This window comes from Idiotropiscis lumnitzeri, chromosome 15 (assembly GCF_059441095.1).
Source record: "Idiotropiscis lumnitzeri isolate Australia: NSW breed Sydney's pygmy pipehorse chromosome 15, RoL_Ilum_1.0, whole genome shotgun sequence".
Lineage (NCBI taxonomy): Eukaryota > Metazoa > Chordata > Actinopteri > Syngnathiformes > Syngnathidae > Idiotropiscis > Idiotropiscis lumnitzeri.
This window is the reverse complement of record NC_142405.1, coordinates 9,922,512-9,941,480: the sequence shown is the minus strand read 5'-3', so window position 1 is coordinate 9,941,480 and position 18,969 is coordinate 9,922,512. Positions and strand designations below refer to the sequence as shown.

Here is an 18,969-nt window from a genome sequence, read left to right as displayed (position 1 = left end):
GTTTGAGTCTTCCAAGACCACCTCCCAATCCACCTCGCGCACTTCACGTCCCAAATCACGTAGATCACGGCCACGTCGTTCCCCTCGTTCACCATCGGTTTTAGCACCTGCTCACGTTCCCCTGGCACCCCCTAGCTCGCGTTCACCAGCCCCTGTAACCTTGGTCCCGCGTGTTCCCCATTCCCCTGATTCCCTATGGCGGCAGGCTGATAGGGATCAGGGCCCCCGGTTCGGCTGTGCCCGGACCGACTGCTGCATCCGGCCCTCTGTCGCCCCCCCGCCAGCTACTGAACTTTGTCCCGGCTCCTCTCCAGCCGCAGCGTCCCATCCCGGCTCTCTGCCAGCTGCTGAGCCCCGTCTCAGCTCCCCGCTAGCTGCTGAGCCCCGTTCCGGTTCCTCCCCAGCTGCTGAGCCCCTTCCCGGCTCCCCGCCAGCTGCTGAGCCCCTTCCCGGCTCCCCGCCAGCTGCCGAGCCCCGTTCCGGTTCCCCGCCAGCTGCCGCGCCCCGTGCCGGCTCCCCGCCAGCAGATGAGTCCCGTTCCGGCTCCCCGCCAGATGATAAGCCCCGTCCCGGTTCCCCCCGAGCTGCTGGGGCCTGTTCTGGCCTCCCGAGAGCTGCTGACCCCCGCTCCGGCGCCTCGCCAGCGCTTCAAGTTCCTGTTCCGGCGGAGCACGTCCTGCGTCCGCCACAAGTCCCTGTTCCGGCGGAGCACGCCCTGCGTCCGCCACCAGTCCCTGTTCCGGCGGAGCACGCCATGCGTCCGCCACAAGTCACAGTTCTGGCGGAGCACGTCCTGCGTCCGCCACAAGTCCCTGTTCCGGCGGAGCACGTCCTGCGTCCGCCACAAGTCCCTATCCCGGCGGAGCACGCCCTGTGTCCGCCATCAGTCCCTGTTCCTGCGGAGCACGCCATGCGTCCGCCACAAGTCCCTGTTCTGGCGGAGCACGTTCTGTGTCCGCCACAAGTCCCTGTTCTGGCGGAGCACGTCCTGCGTCCGCCACCAGTCCCTGTCCCGGCGGAGCACGCCCTGTGTCCGCCATCAGTCCCTGTCCCGGCGGAGCACGCCCTGTGTCCGCCATCAGTCCCTGTTCCGGCGGAGCACGTCCTGCGTCCGCCGCAAGTCCCTGTTCCGGCGGAGCACTCCATGCGTCCGCCCCAAGTCCCTGTTCCGGCGGAGCACGCCATGCCTCCGCCACAAGTCCCTGTTCTGGCGGAGCACGTCCTGCGTCCGCCACAAGTCCCTGTTCCGGCGGAGCACGCCATGCGTCCGCCACAAGTCCCTATCCCGGCGGAGCACGTTCTGCGTCCGCCCCCAGTCCCTGTTCCGACGGAGCAGGCCCCGCGTCCGCCACAAGTCCCAGTTCTGGCGGAGCACGCCTTGCGTCCGTCACAAGTCCCTGTCGCGGCGGAGCACGCCCTGCGTCCGCTACCAGTCCCGGTCCCCGCTGCGCCCGGCCCGCCGCGGCTCCAAGTCCCGTTCTCGGCGGCGTCCGATGAACCGCCGTCGCCACTCGCCTCTGGCCCTGCGGTGCCAGATGAACCACCGCCACTTCTCGCCTCCATGTCGGCGGCGTCCGACGATCCACTACCGCTCCAGATTCCTGCCTCAGCGGTGGACGATGACCAGCCGCCGCCTGCCGCCCTTGCCTCGGCGGCATCCGACGAACCGCCGCCGCTCCACGTTCCTGTCTCAGCGGGGTTGGAGGACCAGCCGCCGTGCCACGTTCCGGTCTCGGCGGGGTTCGAGGACCAGCCGCCACTCCACGTTCCTGTCTCGGCGGGGTTCGAGGACCAGCCGCCGCTCCACGTTCCTGTCCCGGCGGGGTGCGATGACCTGCCGCCGCTCCACGTTCCTGTCTCAGCGGGGTTGGAGGACCAGCCGCCGGGCCACGTTCCGGTCTCGGCGGGGTTCGAGGACCAGCCGCCGCTCCACGTTCCTGTCTCGGCGGGGTTCGAGGACCAGCCGCCGCTCCACGTTCCTGTCTCGGCGGGGTTCGAGGACCAGCCGCCGCTCCACGTTCCTGTCCCGCGGGCACTCGACGATCATCCGCCGCTCCAAGTTCCCGTCCCGCCGGCGTTCGACGACCAGCCACAGCTCCACGTTCCTGCTTCGGCGGGGCTCGACGACCTGCCGCCGCTCCACGTTCCTGTCTCGGCGGGGTTCGACGACCAGCCGCCGCTCCACGTTCCTGACTCGGCGGGGCTGGACGACCAGCCGCCGCTCCACGTTCCGGTCTCGGGTGCGCCCGGACGTCCGCCTGAGTGTTCACGGGTGGACTTGTTGATCGGGCCTCCCGGACGCCCGCCTGAATGGCCCCGTCGGGACTCGCTGGTCTGGCCCCCTGGACATCCGCCAGACTGGCCTAGTTCGCGGGCCTTGGTCCCGCCTCCCGGACGTCCGCCCGAATGGCCCCGTCGGGACTCGCTGGTCTGGCCCCCTGGACATCCGCCAGACCAGCCTAGTTCGCGGGCCTTGGTCCCGCCTCCCGGACGTCCGCCCGAATGGCCCCGTCGGGGCTCGCTGGTCTGGCCCCCTGGACATCCGCCAGACCGGCCTAGTTCGCGGGCCTTGGTCCCACCTACCGGCCCCCTTCCGCCCACCCTCGTTCTTGGACTTGGTTTCATTTTTGACTGTTTTCGTTTGGGACGTCTGGAAGCCGTCCCTTGAGGGGGGGGTACTGTCATGACCCGTGTCTGCCACGTCAGTGTTTTTGTTGTTATTTTCTTCCCTCCTTCCTGCCATGTGCCTTTTGTTATTGTTTTCATCACCTCCCTGCCATGTGCCTTTGTTATTGTTTTCGTTCTCACCAGCTACGCACCTGTTCCTAGTCATCATCACGCACCTGTTCCTAGGCATCATCACGCACCTGCTTCCCATCTGCTCCCCTAAGTACCCGGACTATTTAAACCTTCCAGACCGACAACGCAGTGTCGGGTCATTACCCTGTTTGCCTCCTGTTGCCACGTCACCTCGGACTCTCACGACTTGCGCTTCGCTCCCGTTGTTGTACTTGTCTTCGTTCCCTGTCCGCCTGGCTCGTTCCCGTCTCGTGTTTGGTCCTTGTCATCGTCCAGTTAGTCTCGTTCAGTTGCCTGTGTTGTTTCTTTGCCCACGCCCCGTTGTTCGTCCCCACCAAGCTCCACAATAAATCTCCTTAAAGCTTCACCTACCCCTGCTTCCTCGCTTCTTGGGTCCACCTCCTCATCGCCGCAAGGCGACTCCTGACAATACTATTCCATTCTATTTATGTTCAAGGGTCATCTATCAGGCTTAGTGAAGGAGCCACTTGGGGTGGGTGTGCATATTGGATGGAAATTACAAATCCCACATTTTGGTGGAGGCGTCCCCCCCCCTCCACTACCCACCCACCATTGCATCCAGAGATGAGAGAACAAGTATGAGGAAATAAAATGTCTCTACGTGATGATCTGTGATGTGTGCAAAAGAATGATTACTCTGAATGGAATTCTGTTTTTATTGGAACAATTCTTTTTTTCGTTGTGCATAATTTGTTGAAGTTACACTTATTGTGGGTTTTTATGAAATAGTTAAATCGGCACTGGACAATTCAAAGACATACATATTGACTGATGCATACAATCAAAGGACTAATACTATAACTTTTTATCGGATCACGTGTACATTTAAACTCTGGATTCAGTAAATTCCTGGCGCTATAAACGTCATGATTTATGGTTGCCTGAATCAATTGTGAACATGGGACAAAATTATATTCGCAGCATATGGAATGTTATTTTTTTTTCTGCTTTTTGTCAAACTTGATATGCATTTTAACTTCATCAAATACAAAAGTACATTTCATTGAGGATAGGTGAATTATTACTTGAAGTCAGTCAGAATAATATTTGTTTAATGGCATATAACAGTGTTGTTACAATGTCATGACATTACCAAAAAACAACTACTGAACTAGCGTCTTAGGCTGCATATTTGCATATTAATTAGGGTCAGCTGGGCTATGTTAGGAAACTGTAGAATCATCATTTAATGGGAAAAATACAATAATCTAATTTAAGTAATAAAATTTATGGCAGCACGGGAGTTTACACTAGCTTAAGCGTGACGTAATCAAGCGCTTCTTACAACACAAATGATTCTACCACATGCATGAGACATTAAATGATTAAAATGTAATATTACGCTAGATTATTAATACATTAATGTATTTGAGAAATTATATTTTGCTAACAAACGAAATCTGTCCATTAGCATGGACTCTCTCTGGAGAAATTTTGACCTGCTTCCACCAGACGGCACGTTTCTGCGAATAAGAAGTGAAATCACACATGACTGCGGCGGCTGGCATATTGTGATGGAGGTGAGCGTGAGGGCAACCACAAAGGAGCAAAAAGCTCTCCAGCTGATGAATCATTTTCCAAGAGATTGGACCGATTTTGATGATTTCACTTGAGGCAAAAATGTCAACAGTGAAGTCAAAGAAAAAAAATGTTCGATTTCAATCTTGGCCAGAAATGTTGCAGGTTTACGTAACGAACTCGGAGTACTGCCTCATCAAGGGGTGAACGCCGTCACCTTGGTATTTCAGAAACAAATAAAGCCTAAAACAATGAGTGCCAATCCAAAGTACTTCAGACCACCTTTTACCCCCCACCCCCACCCCAAAAAAACAGATTTTAATAGGAGTGTAATGCGGGTATACCAATGCCAAGTGCAATTCCTGCATGAGTTGTCAATCAATAACTATCCGATCAATACCTCCAATGCAAGTCTAAGTCTTCAAAAGATATAGAGAAATCACAATTAACACAAGAGCAACACCCAGCTACCATAAACTACAGGCCACATCACATTTGGCACAAAGGGCAGAAGCTAACCCAAAGGTTGAAGAGCATCTGCTTGTCTCTTTAAGGAAAGATGCTATCAGTCTAATGATGTCACCTTTGCCAGTCACACCATAACACCTCTCTTCCCCGTGGCCTTTGGGGAATAGTCATGTCTGCGTTGCTACCACAAGAACACACGGAGAAATCTAATGAGCCATTACTCAGCTCACCTTTGACCTCTGAGAAGCTGCCACGATTGTTCTTTTTGCCCCGGGACCAGATAGAAGAAAAGGTATAAGCTGAGATAATACATTGAGTTTTCCCTCTTGATGAAAGGCTATCTAAAAAGTCATCTCAACTTTGGCCAGAGCCGAGCCAGAAATCTGCTGCCCAATGGCTTTGGTGTTGGTGTTGATTTAAGCTGTTAAAATATGAGGCTGGATTTAAAAAAAAAAAAAAAAAACTATGAAAAGAACAATCTGATAATGGTTGTGTCACCCGTATGAGCCTTAGAAAAACAAAATATCCACCTTCCAAGCTAGTTTCTGACTTTTCACCTCCGATGGATTTCCCATGTGGTGGTAACAAATTGTCCTTGAAAACATCCTTTGAGATGGTCATCGTTAGGCCACCAACTCCACCCTGAATGCCGAATGCTGGCAAACTGAAAAAGCTTTCCATTGACTGGCAATGTCACGGGAGGCGTTGCCCGTCTTTACTGGCAAAGCTCTGTGATCCCCGATGGAGATCAATTAGCCGAGCAATCAAGCGCCTTGCGCTTTTGTGCACTTGTAAAACGGCCCTGTTGCCGAGCGAACGCAGAATGCACAGCCAGTGGAGGTCATTTGGTGACATAAAATCACATGAGTGCTCACAATGCACCATTAGGCAATGTCGTGTAAGCGTAGCCGGTGATGTTAGTGGGGCATGGTCACGATGTGCTTGAGGCCAGAAGGTGAAAACTAACAGCTGGCTTTATTTTGAAGTGTTTTTTAGCTTGATGGCTACTCGTGCACACATACATTGATTCTCCAGGTTACCGTAAAAGAGAATACAGTGCGAAATCACACTGGGGAGTATTTATTAAATCATATAAAAAAAAATATATATATATATATATTTTTTTTAATATATATATATATATATATATATATATATACATACATATATCTTCTCGAGTTTGATGCTCGCTATATTGTCCTTAGGTCTGATTGGTTGTTTGTCCAAGTTCTCTGTGAATTGAGACTCGTCCAGAGTGTGCTGTACTCATGCACAAAGTTAGCTAGAATAACCCAAATGAGGACAAGTGCTATAAAATATACATGGAGGGATTTACATGCAAGAAATAGTCCAAACAATTAGCAAAGTTAACTCACATATTCGTTTTCTGCAGTTTTTTTGTGGCACAGATTCTTTTACACCATTGCAATTGCCTGAATTTGTCTTTGGCTGTAGATCTAACCCAAGTGCAGTGTTAAGGCGCTTGTGGTCAGGAGGGATATTCTCTCAGGACTTAACCTGCACCAAGCATCTGTGAGACTTTTCTGGTCAATGTTCGGCTCTGGTCCAAATGTTTCCCGCTGAGCAGGGAGGTCATTATAACACTCCGGCACGTGCTGTGCTCCCCTGTGTAGACGAAAAGGGGGAGAAGGAGGTAGCAAGCCACTGGGCTGTAAATCATAACGCTGAGATGAAAATCCACATTGTGGTGGCATGTTTATTATGCTTTTCTGCTCTTTGCTCCGTGGGTCTACTTCAAACAAGCCAGATCCCGATGTCAAACCCTATACCCTATACCTTGAGTTTTAGCACTTATTTTCCATTTTATATTCACTTGGAGGCCAATGGAGAGAAACAGTGAGCACCGAGGACAGAAGGATTAATCGAGGGTAAGATTAGATACATACAAAGATGTGAGTTGGGACTTTGGTATGCGGACTCTCACATTGTACCGTGTGCTCGACCACAAAAAAAACAAAGCGGGAGTTGAAATGTGACTTGGAGGATGACAGACTGAACACGACGGCCACATTTTCTCCAGATAGGAAGGAAAAAGTCAGGGAATTAATGGTCACCGATTGTTATTATGGAAACACTGAGTAGACATCACAGAGGTACTCCATTCAATTTGGTCCCAAAGTTTGTGCCGGTTGCTAGGTGGCCTCCAGGACGTTGGTCCAAGCAGAAGAGGAAAGGGCTTGGTTCTTCCTGAATCGCACCAGCTTCTGGCAACCTTTGCTGTGACCCGTCAACATTATTAAAGAGAATAGAAAAGGCGACCCCAATGAGGTAGTTTACAGCATGAAGCCCCCCTTCTGTTAATGAAACCATCGACCGTCACTACACTTATTTTCCACATAAGGTTTTGTTCGGAGAGGATTGAAACAGAAAGTAAATACTGTATCCTTTAATGATGTCATCTGAATAAGAAAAACAGATGTATTTACTCATAAGTATCATCTCACAATGAAGACAGGATTTTCATTGTGGAAATTAGATGAGCGAGTTCGGCCTACGGTAAGTGCATGCCTGATCGTAAGTTGAAGTTCGTTTTGTTCCATTACTATAAGAGGCGGCAGAGCACATTACAAACGGTTCTCCAACTGGCAAACAAATCTTGGAGAAGACGTGTCAACCGTTAGGTGCGAGAGAAGTTTCCAGGATGATAATTGAAATATTCCTGGATCTGCTTCAAAACTTAACGGTGTCTGTCTCAGCCCTTCAGGATTGTTTGGTGGAGATTGCTTGTGGAGTTTTAGACACACACATCCAAAAACAAACCCAAATGAACACGATTATTACCTCCTTTTAGTTTTAGGTATTGTTTTTAATGTCATTGCTTTGGCTCTGGTGGTGCCCTCGGTCTACTTCATCCATTCAATGAGACGGTATTTTGGTTTCTCCATTACTTGCTGTAGTCAGACAAAATAAATTCCCAACTGATTTTTCTCATATTTTTGTTTGAATCACAATTTAACTGTACTGAAACAGTCCTGTTGTTGGCCAAACTTTTTGATTGGTGGTCCACAATGGGTTCGAAAATTTGACAGAGGGGCCGGACCAGGAGCAGATGGATGGAGTGTTTTGGTAAACTCACCTCATCAGAGAAAAAAAAAATACATTTAATTTTAAATGAAAATGAACAAAAGCATTACAACAAAATATCTGTCTTTGACAAACCACAGCATCGAGAATTTTCTTTTTTTTTTTTCTTTTTAATTTTATTTTTTTCAAGTTCGGCCCATTAAAATGTTTAATGGGCCACATGTGGCCCCCGGGCCTTAGTTTGCCCACGCCTGTGCTAATATGTTCAACATTGGTGAGCTCTTTGCTACTGATTGCCATTCCACTTATGTTGAGTATTAAAAGTTCACCAAGCATCTCAGTCACGTCTTCACCCATTTTAATATTCTCAGTATGATAGGTGTTGAATACCGTGTTTATTTTTGTCAGATGTAACTCTGTCGCTCTACAACATAAAAATGTGGTGAAACAGAGCCCAGACACTCCACGTATTGTCTCCGTGCTCCGTCTGAGGTCATTATTTTTCCCAGTGGTGGGCTGAAGTGGGAACCAGACACCCTGCGTTATCTCCAACTCTCTATCATGAGAAATTGGGCCGCGATGTCTGTGTAAATAAGCGCAAACTCAACCAAAACGTTCTATGAGGACCTCGCCGGGGTTTACGTCAGCAGTTAAGGTTTTCCTGAAAGAGGAAACTGTCTCCGATAGAGACACTTTCTGCTGTCTGTTTCGGTGAGAGTGAAGCTGGGATGTTGTTTTATAGATGAGCCATCTGCTTGCTCGCTGTGGTGAGCAAGACAAATACTGTTAAAAACTGAATGTGATCGTAAGAACTGACTAATGAAGTTGTTTACGTATAAAATAAATGGTACGCAAATTGTACGAGTTTTTTTAACCGTACTGCTGAATATTCCCTCGAATTCTCAACAGTTTGTTAAATTTTTATTTATTTTTTTGGTCCAATCAAATCATTTGATTCAAATGTCAGCCTCTAATATACTGCCATGTCAATCTCATTTGCCCAGGACCTTCAGAATCAGAAAGCTAACCCGTGATGACATCATCTTTGTTTTTTTTTTTGCTGGCTAGAGCAAAACTTGTTCCAGCCAATTTCAACCTACAAAGCACATCTGTCGTGATGTGAACATCGTAATACATTTCACAATTACCGTCTTTGGTGAGTCTGTTGTATTTAATTGACACTTTTCACATTTTTGTCATGTTATCGGATATGTTTATTATGAACCGCTCCAGATGATGTATGTATACAATCGCATGCTGTAATATTGTGTTTTGATACAGCACTGACGGCTGAAACGTGATAGTGTTGGATTTAAGAGGTCGGTAAGTCTCCACTGATGGCCCACGTACCAAATACTGCCCATGTTCTCCTCCAGAAAAGAGGTGAACACTGGTGTATTTGAGATGGATACAGAAGACAAGCCGTTGTAAAAATTCCTAACAGTAGTATTGCTGCAGAATCAAATCCAGAGGAAGAATCTCTTGTCAGGAATTAGTGTGGCACGTACGGCAAATGATGAAGTGTCTATAAGTCGATTGACTGCCTCCAACCTGGTCTCGTCAGCATTGCTCCTCGTCTCAGCCAATCAGCTCTTTCAATAATTCTTGTCTTCTCATCTGTTTGTCATTAGTCTGTACATTTAGTTCCCCCTGTCTGTTCATTCGGTTTCTGCTCGTTGTTGGTGTGGTGCGCGTGTTGCCAGTTTTTCTCATGCTCTTAGTTTCTGGGATTGTTTTGGACTTTAAATGATCTCCATCTCCATGATCGCCTTATTTGCTCTTTTTTTTCTGTTAAATAAATATTTGGAGTTTTGCTTGTTTCCAAGCTGCCTTCGCCTCCACTGCACCACACTGTAGTCTAAGCCACCGATGATCTATACTCTACTGCAGTATTTCTTAAGTTGAGGGAGCACTTTACAAGAAAATGTTTTTTAAACTAAAAATGGATGAACCTTTTGGCGAGGATAGCAAACTTGCAAAAGGTTCAATGGTCCAATACGTCACGTACATTCTCAAGAACTTAAAAAATACACTCAGAGGATAGTATTCAAAATAGAATTTTGATTTTCACATAAAGAATCAAAACACTAATGTCGTTGTGTGCCCGTAAAAATGTAGGGACAGTCGCTAAGTGGCACTGAGCGCAAGTGTGCAAACGAGCGCTGACAGTGATCTGGCTGCGTCGGGTGGCCATGTAGCGAGAGTGCAGGCTTGGGGACTGAAGCTGAGCCACGAAGCGTGTCCCCCCCCACTGGCCAATTAATCATCGCTGCTCTTCTTCACACTTTCCAAAGGGACACACTTGGTGGTCCTGATGTCACGTTGGATTTTCCCATTTGCAGCTCTGATGCAGACAGACTTTGGATAAAGGCTCAAGCAACTACTCACGCTACAGTATCTTAGCTATAAAGTAAAATGTACATTGCAGAGAAAAAAATTATAATTATATATATATATATATATATATATATATATATATATATATAAATATATATAAATGTATAAATATAAATATATATATATTTTATTTTTTGTTTATTTGGGGGGGGGGTTACAATAGATGTTTTATTAATCTATGTTCAGTATTTTATTGGTAGTTTTCTGCCCTAAGTAATCATGCAACCAAAAAAAAAAAAAAGAAAGAGCCAAGCTACAAACCAAACACAAAATTTAATATGAACGGCATGTAACATTATGTAAATGTAATCATTATGGTTTCTTTTCTATGCTTTTCGTGTAGTAGCTTGAAGTGATTATTGAAGGGTTCTTCTTCTCTTTTTGAACCAGGAAAAAAGAAAAACCTCAGTTGAACAGTTGGAGCTCTTCTGTTTTCCCATTCCACATTTCTCCTTCATTGGATCGGTATTGTAATATAAGTGGTGAAATGGTTTCTTTGTGTTGCTTATATGTTTATTAAAAATGACAGTAAGTCTCTTGTTTTCCTCCTTTAGTTTATTTAATGGATCATTTAAATGAGTGTGTTTTTTTTTTTTTAGTTTTTTTTTTTGTCTTCTTCAAAAGCTTTGGAACAGCGAGGCCATTTTCTTCATTTTGGATGTCGAATGAAAACATTCCGGTTTGACATCAAAGTTGAATATAAGACAAGAGAGCAACATTGCCACTTTTATTTCCATGTGTTTACTGGATTGAGTAAACAACAACTTAAACCATAACATTATTTGAATGGAACTTTGGCCTTACTGTTCCAAATGAAAGTACATCCAACAAAGAACGCGTTCATACCCAGATATTGTTCTTGTCAGCTAGCTTCAACCAAGGGTGCGTTAATTGTGAAAGATTGACTAGGAAAATATCCCAAGATACATCACCTGCTTCTATGAAGGAAATATGTCAGAGTCGGGAGGGGGGGGGGGTTAATTTAATACATACTTTTACAAAGAGGAGCGTACTTGACGAGAACAGACTGCGTTTTTCATATGGAGAAACATCCATAGTTCCACCTGACCAAGGAGGCATCGTAACCAGATCCTGTTGCCACCTCATCTGGCCCCTCTCAATGTGGAGGAGCAGCAGCTCGATTCTGAAGCCCTCCCGGATGACTGAGCTTCTCAGCCTGACTCTAAAGGAGAGACCGGACACCCTGCAGAGTAAACTCATAGCGGCCGCTTATATCTGTGATGTCGTTCTTTTGATCACTACCCCCAGCTCGTCACGATGGGTGGAGGTAGGATTTAGATCAACCAGTGAACTGCGAGTTTAACCTTTTGACTCAGCTGCTTCTTCTCCATGACAAATCGATACAGAGTCCACATCATTGCCGATGTCCCGCTCGTGAACAAGACCGCAAGATACCTGAACTCTTCCAATTGGGTCAGGCTCTCATCGCCAACCTAGAAAAGACACTCCACCCTTTCCTGTCTGAGTACCATCGTGTCAGATTCGGAGATCCTGATTCTTGTCCTAACCACATCAAAATTGAGAGTTGATGAAGGAAACAGAGTCACATGACCTAAAAGCAGAGACGCAATATGAGGTCACTAAAGCGGGCCCCTTCGACGCCTCAGCAGCACCGAGAAAACCTGTCGATGAATATCATGAACCTTCTCCCTCGATGTTGTAAATCACACGCGTACATAAAGCAGAAAAGAAAGCGAAGGTGCTGGACACTGACTGTTCTTCGAGTGATGTGAAGGTCACTGCAGGCTACATTTCCACTCACGCTGCCAGCCACATTGTTTGACTTTTCCACTGCAGGACCCCCAAGCTGCAGTCAAGCATCGGCATGTTCTAGATGACTGAGACTCGGCAGTCCATCTAACTGGCACTCTGCTGCTGATGGGATTTTCAAGGGTGTGTGACTTTCAACCCCATTGGGAGGCCAAGAAATGTTCCCCAACCTGGTTCACACCTGTTTTCCATCAACCAGTGCACGTTTTATGTTTGCTTTCACCTGGAATCGATTTTTTCCACATACTCATTTTTTTTTTCTTCACTACAACTACTCCTATTCTCATGTAACCTTTATTATTAAATCCAATTTGCTGTTTTGGGTCGGATTATTTATACAGCACATCTGAAAGTTGTCATGTTCAAACCCAAAGGGGAAACAACTATTGTAGTCATTAATGGAGATCCAAACAAACAAACCACCACAATAGCAACACGTGCAGTTGCTTTTATGATTGTGTTCTCGTCTTCCCCGTGTGTTAACGACGAATGTTATGTTCTTACATTAAATTTAAAGAGTAGTGAGTGCCGATGCCATGGTGATGGGCAAGGGAGAAAAAGGGAAGAAGAAGAAGAAGAAGAAGAGGGGTGCAAATGAAGAATCATCTCTACTGATCTATGACATCATGCTTTGCTCTAATCATCACATGAGCCGATGGTAAGGAGCTCAAATGAGAGACAGATGGTGAGTGGGCCTGGCGGAGCCAAACCTGTTGACCCAAACAGGAGGCGGGCAGCACAATCAGTGTGTCAGTGGTCCCGGTGGTCAGTCCCATGGACAAAGACGGGCAGAGAGACAACGAATTTCATCAAATCCCTCTGACTGGATGTTAGACCAAATTAAGAAATGGAGACTGGTTCTGTGTTGGGGCCTCAAGAGACTCCTTGTTTCATGTCCGAACTGGTGTTTCTTCTTTCTGTGAGATGCTGTCATGCAACAAGCTTGTTGAGGAAAGAAAGAATGCACTGTTTTTAAAAGGCACTCTTGTTGTTTTGACTTTCAAGACTCACGGCGTGACTAGTGATCTGCAACGCTGTTGATTTTAAAATCTCTTGCTTTGGTTTATGAGCAAACATGCTCCAAATCCATCTTCAGAATGCGCCATATAGTCAAATATTTTCTCAGCATGCATTTAAGTTCTCTTTAATTAGAACTATTGGAGTAACAGTGTTGCTGCAGGGATGAGAGCCAATCGGTAATTGACACATTCAAGTCCTTATTAATCTACTTTGTATGCAACTTTTCAACTCCTCATTCACAAGAACAATTAGAATGCTAACAATCTCTGTTCGAGTTCCTTCAAAATGTGTTCGATGGGGTTGAGATCAGGGTTATCAAGTTCTTTCACACCAATATTATACTTTGTATAAGCATCCCATATTATACCTTATTTTGTCACCAGAAACGGTGACCAGAAAAGTCTTTGCAAAATTGTTCTTAGTACTGACTTACTTAGTTCTTACGAGCTCAAGTAATCGCTAGCAATTTACTTTTTTCTTTTTCTTTCAAACATTGAGATATACGTTTTACATGGTACTTTTTGGGATGGCCTTTGGCTTGTGAAAAGAGTGCAACAATAAAATTAAAATAATCTAATTAAAATATGTTAGGGCTTTGGGTGTAAAGATACATTTTTTTCGAAATGGTACAATAAGTATTGATAAAAGGCCTAATGATTCAACACAAAAGTTTTTGCACTGAAGTGCCACAATATTAGCGCATCAACGAAGCTTCTGAAAAAAAAAAAAACAATAGTACCGTAACAGCAACAAAAAAAGTGAGAAATCATATTACTGTTGCCCTTGAAAGAAAACAACAGTGCGCATCTCTTTTTTTTGTTTTGTCAGAAACATTTGACACCGTTGACCATGATATTTTAAAAACGATTAAAGTAACCAATTACAGATGTCGGGCAGTTGTGGTGAAATAAAATATGTGCCGTCTCAAACTGTTGTTTCAAGATTCAAACACAAGGGGGCGCTGTTTTTCCTTGGCAACATTGTCACGCTGTGTTGGAAAGTGCATGAGAGTCAATCGCCAGCTGTGCGGATGTCATTTGCAGACTGTAATTTGCTCACTATTGTCCAGTTCAGTCATGTTAGGCCATTTTTAGATTAGGCAAGCAGAACGAGGTCCTTTATTCTTTGTTTGTTTGTCTTGGAACTGATATGGTGTTTGGACAAAGTGTCTGATGGTGAAAGGATTTTCACCTGTTCATTAAGCTGAGGTACGAGTACAATTACAAAGTATACAGTATTGTTCCCAATTCAGAGTATCCACTTGGCAAGCAAGAGTTTCCCACACGGTTGCCTTTGCAGCCCATCAGTCAGGCCAGGCAGTTTGGGGGCGGGGGCGGGGTGGTGGGGGTTGCTGGCGTTACAGGGTCACGGCTACACTGCACACGGAGAGAATATGAAGCAGCTGCCTGGGACTCGACCCGTGTCATCAAATGTGTTTTCTCTCAACGACATGAAATCCACACACAATAATCATCCTCTGCATATTTGTTTCTGTCTGTCACTTGTCATCCAAGTTAAGGGAGAGTTTTTTAAAATCAGAATATTTTATCATGGTGGAATTTATTCAGCTTCATTTTACTTTTTACATTTAGTGATATATATCTGATACTATGCAGTAGTATTACTGTTCTAATATAAAATTATTGATGTGCATTCATTCACGGCAGACTAGATCGCTGGTCAGTAGGTGAACGGGGCATTTACTGCACAGAGACTGAAATCTTTCACAATCGCACTCTCACTGACCGCTGTATTAGATCATTCCCTTATCCACATGTAGGTCAGGGGTGAGCAGCAGCCTATTCAAGCTGACTTTCGGCAAGAGGTAGGGTACACCACTGACTGGTCACCAAGCGATCGCAGTGCAGATACAGACAAACACACTCACATTCACTCTCAAGAAGTCTGTACATGCTTGGTTTTGGAATGTGCGAGGAAGCTGGAGAAAAAAGTCACGCGAATGTACTGTAAGTTTTGAAATATGATTTTAACTTAATCTGTTAGAGTGTAAAAAAAAAGTGTGAGAACCTTTCAGAAATCCAACTTATAACCACTTTACTAAGAACACATTTAAAAAATGAAAAACATCTGGATGGGTGCGCACAACATTGTTGTGCCCATTACGTTAACTGTATACTAGTGTTGCACAATATCGGAAACACATGTGATATGTGATAGGGGTGTTGAATAATGCAATATCAAAATTGGTGCAATATTTTGCATGTACCTGATGACTTTTTTTTTTTAATCAAATTAAAGAAATACATTTTGTCACGCTGTGCATTTTTTTGCTCTTTTTTTTTTTAATCTGATGACACTGCTCCCATAAAAAAACAAGAGGTGATGGTGAAAGGAGGCCTCCGCCACACAGCGGGACGGATGCCACAAGCGACAAGCGTTTTGTTTGAGTAAAATACACTCACATGGCACCTTTGCAAGGGGCCAAAGGCGGAGGCCAAGGGGAACAACTTGTTCACTTGTCCTGTTTTGGTTGAGCAAACCAACGCATTGTCACAACTTGTTACTTTTCCAGCTTTGCTTCACGGTGCTCAGGGTAGTGACTTGTTGATACAGCCCCCCCTGAAGGCACCCCCCTTGCTCTGCTTGAAAAAATAAACAGCACAGCAATATGTTCACTTGCACAGAACTCTTAAATCAGGATTCAAATGACCTCCCACTGTGTTCCCTTTCTGAATGCTTTTTAAGGCGGCTCTGTCGGTGCCTTAAAATGTCACTAAAACCAGCCTAATTGGCGGTCCATTCTGTAATGGCATCTTTTTAAGGAAACACAACACGCCCCTGAAGTCGGTCACTGCAGCTGCAATGTATCCTTTCCTCTACAGTATTGGGGAATGTGCTCAAAGCAGCAGAACACATTTGGAAAGTTAAGCGCAGTCAACAAAGGGCCTCCTCATCAATCAAATAAGTGGATATTAAGGAATCAACACTGCTTACTGCTGTAACCAGATGTTGATTTATGTTAAGTTAGTACCATAAATATAATGTTTAATATCTGTGTTAATCAACTGGATAAATTGGTCGAAATTTTTTTTTTTGATTGGGGGAGGGGGGGTGGCTATCATTTTTTTTTTTATTAAATTTTTTTTTAAATAATATACGTCCATATATCCATTTTGTAGCACGCTTTCCCCATTATCCACCATTGCTTTTGAGCTAGAGCTGGATCTAAACTTTGGGTGAAAGGCACCCGGGATTGGTCATCAGTTCATCGCAAGGCACATGTAGAAAAACAATAATTCAAACTCACATTCACACATATGATAAATTAAGCATCTTTATTTTACCTAACATGCAAGTTGCGGGAATGTGTAAAGAAGCAAGAACACCCCAGAATTATTATTATTATTATTATCATTGCCATTAACATTCTCATTAGTCCAATACCCACGCAAGCACAGAGGACACACACACCAGAGCGAACTCCAGCCTCAGAAATGTAAGGAGGAGCTAAATGCCATTCAATCGCTAGGACACAATAAATTAGGTATTATTTCTCTGGCGTTTTAAAATGCATGAATGTCATTTTTAAAATATCATAATAATCGAAAAAAGATAACGGGGTGGGTAGTTTTTGTAATGCAAATGTATTGTTAATTGTAAATAAGAGCATATAAAAGACGGGTTTTGGTTTGGTGCGTTTAAGTCAATCTGATAATGCGCATTTCTCGTGCGTAAAAGATTAGTTTGACCGTGTTTACGCGGTAGTTTTTATCACGTACTATAAGGGAAAAAAAATATAAATTGAGGATTTTGGCTTACCGACACACTCGTTGGCCTCCCTCGCAGTGGCGCGCTGCCAGGGTCGGTCATAGTGGAAAGGTTTGCACCTGTCGCACTCGGGTCCCGCCGTGTTGTGCTTGCACTCGCACACCAGCTGACCTTCTCTGTCCTTGACGCATTTGGACGCGTGGCCGTTGCACTTGCACCGTCCGCCCACCTGCAGGTCCGACACGGCGTAGTAGTACGAGTCTCGGGCCAACTCCGAGTCGTCCTCGTTCTCGTCCCCGAAGGTGTGCAGCCGGCTGAAGATCACCTTAATGTCGGTGGCTGTCACCCAGTCCTGGAGCACTGGCGAGTTGTCAAAGTCGTGCGCCGAGGGTCTTCCATCCAGTGTGCTGAAGGCGATGAGACCCCCAGTTAGTGGGTGCATGTCCGTGTGGGAGTCCGTGCAAATGGCCTCCTGTTCGTTCTGCTTGGTGATTACCGCTTTGTTTTGCCGGTTGTACATCTTCTTGCACTGGGTCGAGTAGTACTGGAACGGCATCCAGGATTTGCCGTAGTCCATGGATTTGTAAATGGCCATGGATTCTGGTCTGGGTGAGCAAAACTGCAGGCTCACGTAGGTGACCTCGAACTTCTTCCCCAGGGACAATGTGAGGGTGACGTTTTGGGGATACTGCGCGTAGTTCTCCGACTGCCAGCAGGTGAGGTTGTGCGGGTTGTTCAGGTCAGTCAAATAAGCGGACGGGTGACACTTCTTGGGGTCCCCCGCGTCGCAGGTGTGGCAATCCCTCGTCCTGTCGTCCCCTTTCTCGGACACCACGCAGTACCTGGCCGCGGGGGAGCCGCACGTGCTGGACACTCGCACGTCCTTGCCGAAGGCTGAGTTGACGAAGTCGGGGATGCACCTTCGGGGGTTCCCGTTCTCGTCGTAGCACGGGTCCGGAGGGGAGGACTGGGCAGCAAACATGCTCAGGCCGTATCCCCCAAAGACCCTCTCGCTCAGGGTGCAGAGTGTCACTAAGGTGAGCCAAATCTCCAAAATCCTTTGCATTGTAGTCCGTGCGCCGCGGGGACTTCTCCTGGCATCAGAAGAGAACATCAGCTCAGTTGAAAATATGACATATTTATGTTGGCTATATTCATGTGTGTGAGATAGTCTTACCAAGAAAAGAACTCTAACTGTAATCAAACCTACTCAGCGTGTTGCAAAACACCTAAAAATAGAAATCATAACCTTTTTCAGTTGATGCACACACAAATAAACCCAATTTGGAATTGTGTGTTTTCCTCTCTGATGAAATGAGGTGATATGAAGGGCCGGCTTGGCTGTGAGTCTCCCTGTCTGTGTGTCTCCACGCTCAGTCACACCTCTGGCCACCCTCGGCTCTGTCTGCCCCATTCCATCTGTGGTGGGCTGCTGAAAAAGGGGGTCCACTCACTCCTCGAAAGAGGAGAACTCGACCAAGGTGAGTCGTTGGTGGGAGACAGCGTTATCTTGTGGTCAAGATAATGTACTACATATAAAAAAGGTCGGACTTTTTTTAAGCATTCAAAAAGATTCTATTTGGTTTATATCGTTCGGGAGTATATTTATGCTTTTAGAATTATTATACACATGTATAAAATTAATTAAAAACAATTACATTTTGAATTTTTTGTTCTAATTCTTGTAACTGCAGGTTTTATATACAATTGCTGATGTCCATTATAATGCAAACATGCTGAATAAGAAAAAATAATATAAGGGTGGTTTGTTAAAGATATAGCGATTTAGTATTCGTTCTTTCTTTGCAATTAAACAAATGGGAAAACATCAACTTGTTTATATGAATTTCACAGGTCCGGACTGCTTGACATTAAATTACGCTGTACATGGCCCATGAACTACGGTTTTAAACCCGGCCTCATTACTTGAGCGACTCATTTCCTTTCACGAAAAGATTTTTGTCTAAAGTTAAGTGTTTCCTGGCAGGCAATCAGATCTGACTTTGCGGTCAGATTAGGCAACCCATCAAATGAACGCAAACCTTGTTAGAAGCTTCCAATGTCAAGCGTGCAGTTGCTGGGTTCCACTCAATGTATATATTCTCATTACAGTCCCCCGCAAAAACCAAGACTCCAGAAAATGACTAACAAGTCAACAAAAAACGCACAACTACATGCAAT

The 18,969-nt window shown here is 45.6% G+C and overlaps 1 protein-coding gene across 3 annotated transcripts in view; it reads right to left on the bottom strand.

Annotated features, from left to right (window-relative positions):
* The window catches only part of ntn1b (netrin 1b), a 42,089-nt gene extending 23,869 nt beyond the window's left edge, over positions 1-18,220 (bottom strand). The window contains exons 1-3 of one of the 3 annotated variants that reach the window (XM_088317730.1): positions 17,966-18,220; positions 17,114-17,882; positions 16,840-17,017 (exon numbers count right to left, since the gene is read on the bottom strand). In XM_088317730.1, coding sequence (XP_088173856.1) covers positions 16,840-17,017; positions 17,114-17,854 — 919 coding nt within the window. In that variant the 5' untranslated portion in view covers positions 17,855-17,882; positions 17,966-18,220. Of the gene's footprint in view, positions 1-16,839; positions 17,903-17,965 lie in introns of those variants that run through there. The other 2 variants (XM_088317729.1, XM_088317728.1) reach the window with 2 other exon arrangements.
* Positions 18,221-18,969: the final 749 nt, after the last annotated feature.